General features: G+C 40.7%; 1 protein-coding gene across 2 annotated transcripts in view; it reads left to right on the top strand.

Moving 5' to 3' along the window:
• The window catches only part of dcc (DCC netrin 1 receptor), a 403570-nt gene that overhangs the window by 265432 nt on the left and 123145 nt on the right, over positions 1–14993 (top strand). For both annotated transcript variants that reach the window (XM_050052349.1, XM_050052348.1), the window contains exons 14-16: positions 2449–2559; positions 5179–5373; positions 13583–13678. In XM_050052349.1, coding sequence (XP_049908306.1) covers positions 2449–2559; positions 5179–5373; positions 13583–13678 — 402 coding nt within the window. The remainder of the gene's footprint in view (positions 1–2448; positions 2560–5178; positions 5374–13582; positions 13679–14993) is intronic.

The raw sequence follows: 14993 nt of genomic DNA, 5'->3' as shown, positions 1-14993 counted from the left end.
ATGACGTTTTTCGAAACAACTTTTTATGTCAGGGCTGCAGCACACTTGGATCACTACGGATGAGCAGTATGGAGATACTTTGTGGATTCAATTTTGTGTTCTTGGATGTTAGTCTGGGGTGCCGTCTGCCATTAGGTGTGCTGGCCGCTCCCCCTGCTGATCTCCGCAAGGGATGTGAGGACTCTGGGTGAGTAGATACTACCAACCAAAACCAAATGACACTGATGTTTTCACAAAACATTATGTAGCTTGAGTCAGACAACTCAGGTTTGAAAAGGTTTTTTCAACAGCAGAACATAGAGTTTGGTGTCTAGACTTCATCACTCCCCGCCAATATGTTTATATGAGGTATTAGAGAGTGATTATTAATATATTTTCCCCCCTAGCTGGAGCCTGCAGGTGGATGTTGGGGTGGAGGTGGGGCTGAAAGAGCAGGTAGCAGTACTAATGCAGGGCAGTAGTGGCGAGGCAGAGGGAAAGCTGGGGAATTTTTGCAGCTTAATAGACCACCAAGTTGGGAGGATGTGATTTGTAGATGACATTTGGAGAGTGAGCTATGAAATGTGTATATGAATCAGTGCAGCTCAAGTAGACTGCCTGAACTAGCTCGCAGACGTCACTCCATTTACGTATAGAATGCACTAACTGACCTGACTTGTAGCTAACATACTTGTTTTAACACATGTTCTAAACCTAACCAAGTAGTTTTGGTGTCTTAACCTAACAGCGATTGTTTTACAACATTACCCATGTGTTATAATGTGTTTCAGCCGTGCATCACATTAATATGCTAAAGGGTGCCCTGACAAGCACAGTTAAAACGCTTTGGGAACCTGGCTGAATAATGTGCTGTATAGTAGGCATGAAAATACTGCACCATTCTTACTTTAAATCAGGTTTTTGTATTCAGTGACGCGGTTGATTTCTGCTGCCTCAAAGTAGCAAAAAAACAATGATGTCCCTGACCACACCTCATTTAGAGACCTTTACACCCATGGGTGCATGGATGGGTGCAAGCCCATTTACTTCCGCCATAACACGGGCACTGGCTGTAAAAATGACAACTGTGTCCATCTGAAACAGGCCTGCCTGCTGTTTTAACTACTGTATTTCCACAAAAGTACTCCACGCATTTATGGAGGCATGCAAGCCAATGCATAGTCAACAACTCAATCCAACAATAAAAAGCCTTGTGTTAACAAATAAAGGGATTCTGTTCATAGAAACTCTGTCAGGGAGCTTTTAGTCTGAAATAGAAACAGGAAGTTTTGAGTTAGAATAAATGGGAAACATAAAATAAGGCGAGACTCCAAATATGTAGATGTTCCATAGATGAGCAGCACTGCTCACGTGGGCAGCGTGGCTGCTCTAACCTATTCACAAGGGCACCAAAAAAAGAAACCTAAGAGGTTCTGCAATGCAAAGGTGCTGCTCACAGAGGCAGTGTGGCCTGCCCCAAGGCCAGTAAGCCCCAACTTTCGTCTGAAGTCAAGAACAAGTCCTAAACTTTGTTTTGAGCAAGTCATTATGAGCTGTTCATCAAATGTAATGATTTTAAAGAATTCACAGGAGCAAATCAAAGCTTTAGCAAATTCAGATCGCTTTGTCATTACAGCTAGAGACAAAACCAATCATCATAATCATACTGAATTCATCCCAAAGGGATCCTGAATCTGGAAGTGAACTGATTTTAACTGCTGAATGTTTCGTCGGGTTTCTACCATGCTTAATCTTTAGGTCCAGTTCAGCTGGCGCAGGCATGACAGAATTGTAAGCACTGTAGTCGTAGCTCTCCCCTGCAGTGCCAGATATTTTCTAACAGTGTTGTTCATCTTTTGTACTGATAAAAGGCTACTGCCAGGAGAGCGTCATTTCCATCTAAGCCTTAAAGAGCTCCAACAGTCAGTCATACAGTGTCTGAGCTTACTGCAGAAACCCAGGGCACCTGAAGTAACTCACTCTACTGTGTATATTCTAGAGCGCTGGTGTCACAACTGAGGCTTAGTACACATAATTATGCATATGTGTATGCTGTAAAGCACTGTGAGGCAAATTGCAATTTGTGATATTGGGCTTTATAAGTAAAATTGATTGATTGATTGATTGATTGATTGATTGATTGAGTGAGTGATAATTGGAGCCACTCCACAGACTGCAGTATTGGAGGAACCTGATTATTCAGAAAGAAAGATTAAACATATCTACCTGATGACCATTTGGTACACTAGTATGAACTCCTTTGTTCTTCATAAACTCTGTTGTTATGGTAAACACATGAACATGTATATCAGTGGACACCTGTGTAGTTCACGTACAAACAAACGATTAATGTAGCTAAATGTCAGCTACGATAATATGCTCTCTCTCTCTCTCTCTCTCTCTCTCTCTCTCTCTCTCTCTCTCTCTCTCGCTCTCCCTGTCTCTGCCCCTCTCTCTCTCTCTGTCCAGGTCTAGAGAAGGGCAGTCAGTACAGTTTCCAGGTAGCAGCTATGACGGCCAATGGAACAGGTCCGGCCAGCGACTGGTACACCGCTGAGACGCCAGAGAATGACTTGGATGGTAAGAACAGAGAGACAGAGGGAGAGTGATAGCAGTGATCTGTACACCAGCATGTAAATACCTCCACTGTCCCTACACGTGCATAAATATTTAACCACTGAAAGGCAGAGATGGATAGATGGAGGGAGGATTCGCCTCAGGAGAGGAGAGGAGTGAGGGAGAAGGGGGCAGGAAGGAAGAGAAGGTCTACAGGAGAAGGGGGAGGTGGAGGAGATAGGAAAGGAAAAGAGAGAAAAGGTATTTTACAAGATACTGTCTTGCTTTTACATGAAATTTCTGTGTATCATAAAAAAGACAACTAATAAGAGATATTTAAAAAACAAGTAACAGAAGTAACTTTACTGAAACTCCCTATTAAAGGGAAATTTCGGTTTATTTAAACTTGTCTCTTATCGTCCTAAATTTGTTTCAAGTGACTAGTGACATAAAAATAATAGTTAGCCATTAGCTTAGATACAGGCGGGGCGCATAGTAGCGTCAGACCTGTTAAAACGTAAGTGAACGGGCAACCTTCAAGTGCAAAGTTAGTCCACTAAACAAGCTTTTTTTCCACAAAGACCGCCTCATATCGTTAGGATAAATGTCAGAGAACATATAGAAAATGACATGTAAACATGTTGTCTTACCTTACCGGTGTGGTGCCATGTTTTTTTACCATTTAGCTCTGCTTTCCAAAGCGCAGCCAAAATATCACGAGAACAAGCAGCGATCTCATACCGTGCCTGAAATCTCGCGAGCTCTACATAAAGCCCAGCTGGATGCTGCTCCAGGTGGAGGTGTCTCGTCCTCGGTCACATCCAGACCTTGAAAATAAGGCTGCAACCGGTCCCATTCCTTGCAACAGAGGCATTCCTGTGAACACTGTGAATTAATTTTTTGTTTTTTGTTTTTCCTTCAACAATAAACGCACATGGTCAGGTTTTGCCTATACACACACATGGTCAGGTTTTGCCTATACACACACATGGTTAGGTTTAGGCAACAAAAGCATGTGGTTGGGTTGAGGAAAAAAGAACGGGCTTCGGCCTTACACCTGCCTCCCAGGTGAAAGTTGGTGGTTGTTGGACCTACGCAACACCCCTCCTGCCCACCCTACTTCAACTTTTGCGGCCTTAAGTTTCGTTTTTTTGTCCCGCTGCATCTCCCCCTGATGCTACAGGGCGCCATTACACAACAACTGCAACATGCTGACATGAAAGGATGGCTTTTTTTGTCAGTGTCTAACACCGGAAGTCACTGAAAAAGCACCAGTTTTCAATGACATTGGAGGAGAAATTTGACTGCTGTGTAGAACGGTAGTTAAATTTTGGTTGGAATAAATATCAGGTTGTGGATATTTTAAATGTCTAATGACTTTAGAATTTCACGTTGTTTGGAGGTTAACATGTTTTGCAGATGCTGAGTTTTGCTCTCCATACGTCACGACACAATGTCATTATTCTACATCAAGATAGCGTTAACATGAGATGTTTTGAAGGTGCTAGATTTTGGTTATTCAACAACACAACTTAAAACCAACAAAATATCACCATCACCTGTTGCAAGTGTTCAACGTCTAATTGACGTAGGCATCAGTGGTTTAATTTTGGTCGCCCAACAGCACAACATAATAACATTGTTGACCAGCTCGGGCGGCTGCTGTATAAATAACATAGTAAAACACAATTGTAATAATATAAAATGTCTTCATATGAGAGGTTATAATTGTTAAAATGTTTTATAGCTGCAAACAAGTCCATTGTAATGTGGTAGAAATCTTCCTTTTTTTAATGTTTGTGAAATGATCATGAATGCTAAAGAGAGGGGTTTAAATTGTTACCTAACATTAATGGTTAATATTGTTTACGAGGAAAGAAAGAAATGAAAGAAAAACATGACTTATAAGGTTTTATTGAGAAGTTGTATGAAAACTCCCACTGCCACCATCAGGTCAGAATGTCAGTATTGTAAATGACATATTCTTAAGTATAGAGGACAGGAAGCCATGACAGTGATTATCACACAGTCATTTTTACCAAAGAAGATGGTTTTCTACAACAAAGGAAGAAAGAAAGAAAGAAAGAAAGAAAGAAAGAAAGAGAGGCAGAGAGAGAGGCAGACAGGCTGGCAGCTCTTGGGTTTGGTCACCTAATAATTTCTAGCAGGATAATTAGAAAAGTTGACCTCAGGCTGAATCTCAGGAGGAGGGTGTCCTGGTCAGCAGGAAGCAGCTGAGATAAAAGAAAAATATATAAATAAATAAAAACATCCATGCTAACTGTGTTTCCAGGCCGGGACAGAGGGAGACGGAAATCTGATTTCAATGGATTATCACTCAATAAAGTGATATGAAGCGTCTCCCCCGAGGACTGAGAGCATGCTAATCTGATCCAACCTGATGCTGAAAGATAACACAAAGTGTCAGGGCTTATTAGGGCTTAATACACAGCAAACAGCGTTAGCATCTGTTAGCCAAGGCTGCTTCGAGTACCTGCTACTGCTGCTGCTAACAGGGTGAGCTTTAGAGCTGTCTCTGGTGGAGGTCAGGGTCGCAGCCAGGACTACAGATGTACTGAGGTCCACCCCCTTTATGTTGTCCTCTTCTTTTGGTGTGACATTACATTGTTTGTGTTCTTGCAGAGAGTCAGGTGCCCGACCAGCCCAGCTCTCTGCATGTCAGGCCACTGCCCAACAGCATCATCATGTCCTGGACTCCACCGCTCAGCCCAAACATCCTAGTTCGAGGCTACATCATCGGCTACGGAGTGGGGAGTCCCTATGCCGAGACGGTCCGAGTGGACAGCAAGCAGAGATACTACTCCATTGAAAACCTTGGTGAGGAGGGGAGGGAGGTGATAATGGTGATGGTGTGCTAAGCTATGCAGTGCTGCAGGAATGTTGACTATTATTGGACAGAATTGTCAACTCGTTACGCTCTGTTTCCATCTTCAGTCTGACATTGCTTCCACTCACACTGATTTCTGTAGGGGAAGGGGGATTAGATCACTAGAGACAAATGTATCCACCTCAGTCTAACGTCATTATAAGTCCATACTGATGTGTCACCACATGCCTGTTTAGCTGAGTTTTTAAAGTGGAGCAAAACCAAGTTTGTGGAGGGAGGATGTGCACTCGCCATTGTTGTTATTACTCCTCATTGGATGTGGCACACCACTTGACAACAGCCTGACAAAGGCATTCGTTCCTCCAGTGACACTGATTGGCTATTTGTAGTGCATCTGTGGAGCTCATTGATTGTTTTATTTCAACCAAGAAACTGCTGTTTCATGTCACGATACCAGACAGATCAGTCATCTTTGTGGAGTAGGTGAATTTTGAGGTCTGGACACAGGCAAGCAGGAATGAGCCCTAAAACATGCAAATGAGTGAGCATTGTTGTACCTCTGGTTCCTTTTTCTTGAAGTCAGTGGGTTTTTTAATGGGTTAGATGCCTGAAGTAAGGTGTGTGTGAACTTGCTTAAAAGACTTTCATGTTTTGTCCTACAACATAAAATACGTCAGTAAATACCCCACTGTGAATTTTAAAGATTTCTGTGTCTTGAAAAAGGTAGTTGCTAACAAGTGGCTAAATGAGACTACAGAGCGCCACCACACCGAGCACAGCTTTACAGCCTCATTGTGGTGGTGACATTAAAGTCATGTCACCGTGGTTTAGTTGGTTTATATTTAAGCATTGACACTTCAGTAATGATAAAAGTGGTGTTCATTTGTGAAGATCATCTTGCTGAACAAAATGTGTAAGTATCATAAACCTTTGTTTGCCGCAGAGCTTTTTTTCTGCAGTAATCCAATGGAAAAATCCAGGTCAGGCTAACAAAAAAAAAAAATCGTCATCTCAGCACTGTATCGAGGGAAACTGCTAACCTAGCTGCAGTTCAAACAGAAAAATTTCATGAAGATGTTACAAAAACATTTAAATGTGAAATTAGTTTAAAAACATGACCATGAAGAGGTCATCTGTTGTAGTAATGTTAACTGTACAGTACAGCTAGCTAACTAGGTTACACCAGGAAACTTTCCAGACACTACTGACTGTGCAGAAACAAGGTAATCGTATTTAACCTTTTTATGTGTTACAAGTAGATGCTAAATTCTCAGGAGAGCAATTAGAGACAGAGTGTGGTTGATATGTTGCATTTGCCTTAAGAGCTTAAAGCTATAGTGCGTAACTTCTGTCGCCTCCCAGCAGATAATGCGTTATTACAACTAATAAGCCGGCGGCACTTCCATGTACACAGAGTAACACTCGCCACACACCGTGTACACAGAGTAACACTTGCCAGTCGCCACACACCGTACACAGTAACACTTGCCTTTGTGGTAGGATCCACTTCTGAACCGTGTCTCAGCCGCTTCTCTGCCATGTTGCTCTCTCTTTCTACCTGCGCTCTACCTCTCCGCTCTTCCTCCCTCTCCCTTCTTGTTGTGAGGAAGCATTTGCTGTGTGCCAGCGCGGGAATGTCGCCGGTCTACACGCATACTAAAAATGATATATATTGAAAAAGACCTCAGACACAACCTGCCCCCAGGCTCTTGAAAGCTGGCACAAAAGAGGCACAAAAGTAGCCCCCAGCTCCGGTCCTCTTGTTTTCCAGGCAGTTAAAGACGGGGCATGTGTACTACTGTCAATCATGTCAATCACTGCTCGTGAACTGTGGTCGTGAACTGTCAAACTAGGCAACGCTGATCAAGATTCTTTTACCACATTGTATATTTCTCACCACAGATGTTTTCAGAAACATATTTTAGTAACTATAAAATCTTAGTTAACTATAAAATGAGAAAGTTTGTGACCTAGTCGCCATTTGGGATACTGCCAAAAAACAAAGCGCCACCCACTGGCCAGAGCAAATATTCCCATTTCTCATTTTCATTTGATCAGCATTGCCTAGTTTAACAGTTTGACCGCAGTTAATGAGCAGTGATTGACATGATTGACAGCTGCTTTACAGACTCTGATTGGTTGTTTTCCAACAGCTACTGTAGATTCCAGCAAATGCCATTAGATGCACTACAAGGAGGCAGAGGAACCTGATGTTTTTTTACAGACTATTTGTCCCATGTACTGCTGTGTGGATACAGTATCAGCAAATATAGCAAAAGTTATCTTTATAAAAGTTACCAACTGTAGCTTTAATAAGTCTGAAAATACTGCAAATAATGTATTTCTGTAAATGTGGAAAATGAACTGCCCCAGGTTGCTAAAATGACCAAATTGACTCTTCACTAAGCCCCACCCCTTTGTAATAGTCTGTCAAGCTGTCGAAGCTAACATGGAGCCCACACTGTAACTAACTTCACTCTACGTAGAAGAAATATTATTAAATTTTTGGGAAACGAAAAAGCGATTTCAGAGAGAAGCAGACAGAGGGGTCTACAATATGTGTTGGAAGGATATATCCAGAATGTCAAACTGACTGAGCAGCAAAAGCAGGTTTAAAAGATAGTTAGAAGCCAAAGCCGAACTATAGACAGATGACGGTATAAAAGTGAACCACCACATCACTGATCATCGAGACAGGAGACAATTAATATTAAGGGAAACTTTGCTGATATTCAACTAGCTGTATGTCATTGCAGTGTGTGCAGATCAGTGCTGGGCAAGTTACTCTCAAAATCTCATATAAAACATATTATTAGTTGCCTTCATTTGAAAGTAATAGGTTACTTCAGAATATTACTCTCTGTGCAGAGTAATATGTTACTTTTTACACTACTTTTGCATTACTTTGAGCAAAATGAGCTCAGAAGAATTAATGTTGATTTTAAATGGATGAGGGTCATGCTGTTTCACAGACAGCAGGTAATCAAAGCACAGAAGTTCTAGTTTATGACAGTTCATTTCAAATCCAGTGCTGCGTAGGTCTGACCCATTCATGTGTTCACATACAGTGGTTACATATACTAACATCACCCAGATGTGCCGATCAACCGGACTAGTATAAAGCAAACTGGAGGCCAGCTCCTTATCCCTGCTGCTTTCAAGCAGCCTTAGGATGCAAAAGCAGGATGGAATACATTGTACACGTTGCAGGTATATTAATGGAGACATATGAACATGATAACACATAGTACACCATGACCCAGATGTGCCGATCATCAGCACCCTTCTATAATGTAGCGTATGAAGACATGACAAGACTCAATAACCTTCAGAGGATATTTTTTTCTGGTGGTGCACTGGCAAAAGTTGTTGTGGATCATCATATTAATAATAATCATAATCATATTACCCAAAATCCTGTAGGTAATGCATTAAATTATCACATTACTGCTAAAATGTAATAGATTACTGTAACATGTTCCTTTTGTAACGTGTTACCCCCAACACTGGTGCTGATGGTATATGGTTTGCTCTTAGCGAGCTAGCTGACCCTACACCTTTAAGGGTTTGATTTTAGTTTGGGAATGGAGAAGAAATATGATGTTGTAGCACCTTCCGACCTCTCTAGGTAACTAGTTTCATTATTACATGTACCCCAGGCACCACATTCAGCTCAAAATCCACAAACTCAGCCTGAAAATGAAGACAATCTGAAAGGACTGCATCAGAGTCTATGCAGCACAGCTGTGTGGTTGTCAGACCCTTGTCGGAGCTTGCCGATGCTATGTTTTGATTGGCCAGTCAGCGTTTCAGGGTCGGGACTAAATTAAGAACAACATCATCATACTCAGTCATGTTGGTCTCAAAGAAGCCGATATGGGCCATGCCCAGTTCTCAGTTTAAGGAACTGCAGTAAATTTAAAGTTAAACAGCATGTGAGAGCAGAAGTTATGTGACCTGATCTGACTTACTTCAGTAGACTGTCCTTTAGCAGGTGGCCACCTCACTGTGAATTTAAAATGTGCTGTATGTGCTCAGTGCCCTGCTAAAGGGCAAACAGGACAGTAGTGTCAGACACCTCTTATGTCACAGTGGCAGACCCCAGAGCCAGAGACACCTGCAGAGAAAGGGAGAGGTGGAGGTCTGGGAGTAATGAGCAGAAGATAAATCACTGATATATATTTTTCCATAAGAGCCAAAAGCTTTTTCTCACCAAAATAATGCATCATTTCATGAATTTACATTTCCTATGTACTTATCAACACCAAATCATAATTCCAGCCGCTCCTGCCGACAACAAAGTGCCAATATTGACACAGTGCCTCCCTGTTCCACTTATTCATTATGATGATGAAATCCCCATTTAATTACAATCAATAATTTAAAAGAATTTAATAAGAAAGCTGCTTGAGGTGGAAATCTAATTGTGAAAGGAAGAATAAGAGAAAACATCCTCCCCAGCGACCACAACAAGCAATCTGCATGCCAAAGAAGACAATAACAAATTGGGTGAGTTTTTATACGCGGGATGAAAATTCCCGCCTCAGGTCCTATAATGGAGGAGTAATGAAAAAATAAAATCCAGCCGTCGTGTTGCATGCACACATGGGAGCGAGTGCACATATGTACACGACATTTATAATTCATAGTGATCATTAATTCATGCGGTGAGGCGTCTGGGGAGCAGAGCAGGCGTGTTTGTTTAACTGATGCGAGGGTTTGACGCTACATGGAGGGAACATGCGGCATCATCACATCAAGAGCGACGAGCGGCAGCAGCACCAGCAGCTGCATGACAATCACTTCATATAACTGCAGTCACCGTGTCTTCAGGTACATGTCAGGTCAGGACTCAGGAAGCAAAATCATGTCATTTAAACCCGGAGGAAACCACTTTCACTGTTTCACTGACAAAGCAGATAAAAGTAGATTCTTTAACCTGAACCACAGTCATCTATCTGATTTACTTATTACCAGGGTTCCTATGCAAGTATGGAAAGTATGGAAAAGTATGGAAATTTCCAGGTATTAAAAAGTATGGAAAATGAAAAATAAAGTATGGAAAAATATTTATGTTTCCAGATTATTACCACTGTTCTAAAATACTGTTTTCTAAAATAGAAAATTAGGTATTTCCAAAAATAATTTAATCAATCCGGATCGTGTTTTATGCCGGGCCAAGCACAGTTTGTGTGAGAGCAAACGTCTCAGACAACATACCGCCTTTTACCTGATTGACAAGTGGTATGTCCAGTCCGCTGCCCCATGACCCTCCTCAAGCCCCCCAGGTATCAAGTTTCACTCCAACACTGCACCTTCGACAAGAAAACGAGTTTCACGTGGTTCACAATGGGCAGATGCAAGTTTTTGGATGGATGGCTTGACAATACCGTATATAAATACTGGTTGGCCAAGGATTCCCAATTCACACACAGAGCTAGATGCAAGCTTTGTGTGACATCGCCAACATGGGGGAGAAGGCGATTCTGAGCCACATGAAAGGAAAAAACACCGACATCTCGTTACTGCATCGCTTGCACCCAGAGTCCAACCTTTTCGCCTCAGCCCAGACATTGAACTTACCTGAGTTTTTATTTGCATGCTATTATTGTACTTGGCTACAATCGCCTATTAAGAATAATTAAATATGGTGTGAAATATGATACACTGATATATTTACTCAGATGTCGCATATTCTCTGGGGAAAAAAACAAAAAAAAAACGCAGAGAAGTCTGGAAATTATGGAAAAGTATGGAATTTTGAAATTCCAAATGTGTAGGAACCCTGTATTACTGTTTATACATATCCAATCAGATTGTCTTTTTTTGGGTAATATTATGATTCCAGTGTTAACAAGCCAATACATGTTATAATTTTATAACTGATATGAGAAATTAAGCCTGGGCTAACCCTTTACCTTTGTTTCAGTTTTCTCCACTTACTTTATTGACATAACATTTAAATGAATATGTACTGCCACAGCATACGGAAGAAAAAGAAGCATGCTGCAGCCACTAAAAAGCTTTGTCCAACTTTGCTCAGCACAAATGATCAGAGTTTCAAGGTCAGCTGCTGGTGGAGAGAGTAGAAGCCCTAAAAGAAGCTCTTGCACAATCTGCAAAGGCAGATTGCATAGTGTTGGGTGTAATGATTAATATTTGTATATTCTGTATGTTTTTTATATTTATGATTACTTTTAGCAGTGGCGGTCCTAGCACATTTGGTGCCCTAGGTGAGCCTCCCCCTGGCGCGCCCCACCATTTGCTGCAGCTCAGCGGGACCAAAATGCAAATCAACAACCCAGCTAACAATAAAAAATCTGATAAAAAATATGTGCTAATTTGCTTTCAGTAACATGTTGTACATGTGTTATAATAATCATATAAATCAATAATCAGTAAAAAAAAAAATTACAAATGAACTTAGAATAATATATTATATTGTAAAATAATAATAAAAGTACAAATACATTTTCTAATTGAACTAGGGCTGCACCGATTTTGAAATTCTGGGCGGTTACTGATACCAACAATAACCCAAAGCTTGGTGTTTCTTTTGTTTTTTGTTATTTATTCTTTCTTCTTTCTTTGTGACAGGAAACAGAAATCTACATTATGAAAAAATAAATGAACAGTTCTAAAGTCATTCATTACACTACCTTTGAATGAGCACAAAATTAATAATACACATTTATGAAATTACTTTTAACATAACCTTCTTTCACATCTTTAAAAAAATAAGCAAAAAGCCTTTTTACTATATAAGATACATCATAATTCCCTCTCTGATATCTATTTTATAGTGCTGTGAGAATATTAACAAATTTTCAGCTGGATTTATTTAAGTTTCTCACCAAAAGCTACATTTGACGAGATTACATTGAACACATCATGAGAACTTTATAATTTATCTTCACTCAATACTCTTTTTTACTGAGTAAGAGCTTGAACACTTTACAATGTAAATCAATGCAACCTCCATGAGCTGTTCGTTGCGGCCCCCAGCTGCTGAGAGGTAATGAAAACTAGCTCTCCTCCTGCCGAAATCAATATGGATTTGTTGTTGTTTTCTTATTTTTTCATGTTCTTTCTCTCCACAAACACTTCTCTCAGTAGTGTAGTGGTAGTTGAGTGGGCACCTAAGAGCTTTTGTCGTTTTGACATGATAACGATACGTGTTTCGGGGTTCATGTGACACCATTTGATTACTTTAACTACCTGTTACTAGTTCCACCCAGGGGACAGGTGTGCATCACATACAGAGGCTAAAAGTCACAGAGACATCACACACGGAAGACACAAGAAAGCATTGGTATTTGACGACTTGGAATGAGAGGGCATTGGTTTTAAACTTGAATTAGTGTTTGTGTCTACCTGCCCAAAGTCTACAAATGGAAATTAGCCCATAGCCAAATCTGATGCAATGCATCTCCTCTCCTTATGTGAGACTAATGCTGTGTATAGCTTTATAAATGGTCCCCCATCTGTAGGGAGGTGAGCTGAAACAAAGGACACCGACAGCAGTAATTACCTACATTATGTAAAGGTACATTAGGTACATTACCACTTTTCAATTTCTTTTGCAGTATTTCCACAACATCATGTGCAGTATTACTTTTCAATATCACGGTCACTTGTCAGTGTCTTGCAATATCATTTTCTCAAAATCATGTGCAATACTGCTTATCATTGTTACATACAATATAACGTTGATTATCAGGGGCAATATGCATTTTTCCACCATTGTAGTTCATTTTTAGTAACAATTGTACTTATCTTATTTCTATCGTTACTCCATGAGGCACTGATTTTTGCTTGTTACTCCTTAAACACTTATTATCTTGTATATTGTGAATATTATGACTGATACTTAATACTTTCTTAAATACTGGGCCCAGTCTGGGTCCCAGACCCAGGGAACCCACTGCAACGTTAATTTGCGTTATTGTAATTGTGAAGCATTCTCTGGCACAAGAATGACCTTCAGGATAAATCAAGTTCTATGGAATTGAATTGAATTCCTGACAAAGAAAAGTTGGAAAGAAATAGATAAATAAAAAGCAAATGATCTCAAAAACTGCAACTTATTATGACAGCGTATTATGTTTTTGTTTTGTTTCTTTTCCGAATGTGTTTTAAAATAACTCTTCATCTTTCTCTCTGTCTCCCCATCTCTCTCTTTCTCTCTGTCTCTCTCAGAGCCGAGCTCGCACTACGTGATTTCCCTGAAGGCGTTCAATAACGCAGGAGAGGGAGTCCCTCTGTATGAGAGCGCTGTCACTCGATCTCTGACAGGTACAATCACACACTGATAATCACAGTAATCTCATGTTTACAGCACACTGGTGATGTGTTCACATGCAATAGGATATGTATGTAGCTGATATAACAACATGCTACGTATCAGTGTAGAACATGATGGTTATGTCGGCTTTATCATATCAAACTGAAAGACAAGAGTGTGTTGTGACTGCTGTGAGTGTGATGGGGATGTGACCACAGTACTTTCATTAACAGTGACAGTAATGTAACATAGTACTAATATCAGCAGTATCAATACAATCACATTGTACTTGTAGTAGCAGTATGAGTAATAGGCATAGCAGTAGCATTAATAGTAGTAGAAGAACAGTAGCAGCAGTAAAAACAGTCCTAGCATTAGCACCACCAGAAGCAGTTTTAAAAATCGTAGAAGCAGCAATAGTAGCAGTTAAAGTGAAAGGAGTATTAGAAGCAGTGTGCCCACTAGCAGTAGTAACAGTAGTAGTTGTACTTAGCATATGGTGGGCAAAGTAGCAGTAGCTGTATCGGCTGTGTTACCCAGGGCTACCAGCTCTCACACATTGACTGTTAGACCTAACAGCTTACATGCAAATTAATGTTTGGAATATACAGCCAACAAATCTGAAACTTGTGTGGAAGTAATGTAACAGCAGGATAAAAAACATGACCGATGTTATTTAATCCTGCAACAAGCTCAGCTGCTGGTGAAAGCTGAAAAGAAAATTTCTCGAAGATACAGGAAGAAAGTGTGAGCTGATTACCATTACTATGCGATGTTTTATTCAACATGTTATAAATGATGCATCATGTTTCAGATGTCCATCCTGTCTGTCCTCAGGATCAGCAGCTGTTAGTACTATTTCAGCACAGAGCATTTCTTTTTATCTCTTTACCTCCACAAGTTGAGGGTAAGCTGCTGCTCTGTGCAGCAAGAGGACACTGCGGGCTCTACTACTGTGTGTCAAGTGCACCCTGTCCAGTGCAGCGAGCGTGGTGCACTTGGACACAGGGTGGGATCAGAACACTCCTAAGGGAATTTAACTGGAGATGCAGTGTACTAGCTTTGAAGTAAGTGTTTGCATGCCTTTGGTGGCTGCCTCGTGTGTCCTGCGTCCAATTGGAGTGTTGGTTGTACACACCCTCAGAGATGAATGCTACACATCCACAAGATGCAATATGCAATGCACACATGAATGGTAGGGGCATCAGTGTATGTAAATATGGTGCTCAACAGAACTTCTTCTGCTACAGCTTCACGAGATAGCCTGGTGCAGTTACAGTTAGCAGTTAGCAGTAGCTATAGAATAATGTGTGATGTGGGATTTAA

This window comes from Epinephelus moara, chromosome 9, assembly GCF_006386435.1.
Source record: "Epinephelus moara isolate mb chromosome 9, YSFRI_EMoa_1.0, whole genome shotgun sequence".
In the NCBI taxonomy this organism is placed as follows: domain Eukaryota; kingdom Metazoa; phylum Chordata; class Actinopteri; order Perciformes; family Serranidae; genus Epinephelus; species Epinephelus moara.
Note: the sequence above shows the minus strand (reverse complement) of the source record. Positions and strands in the feature narration are given on the sequence as shown.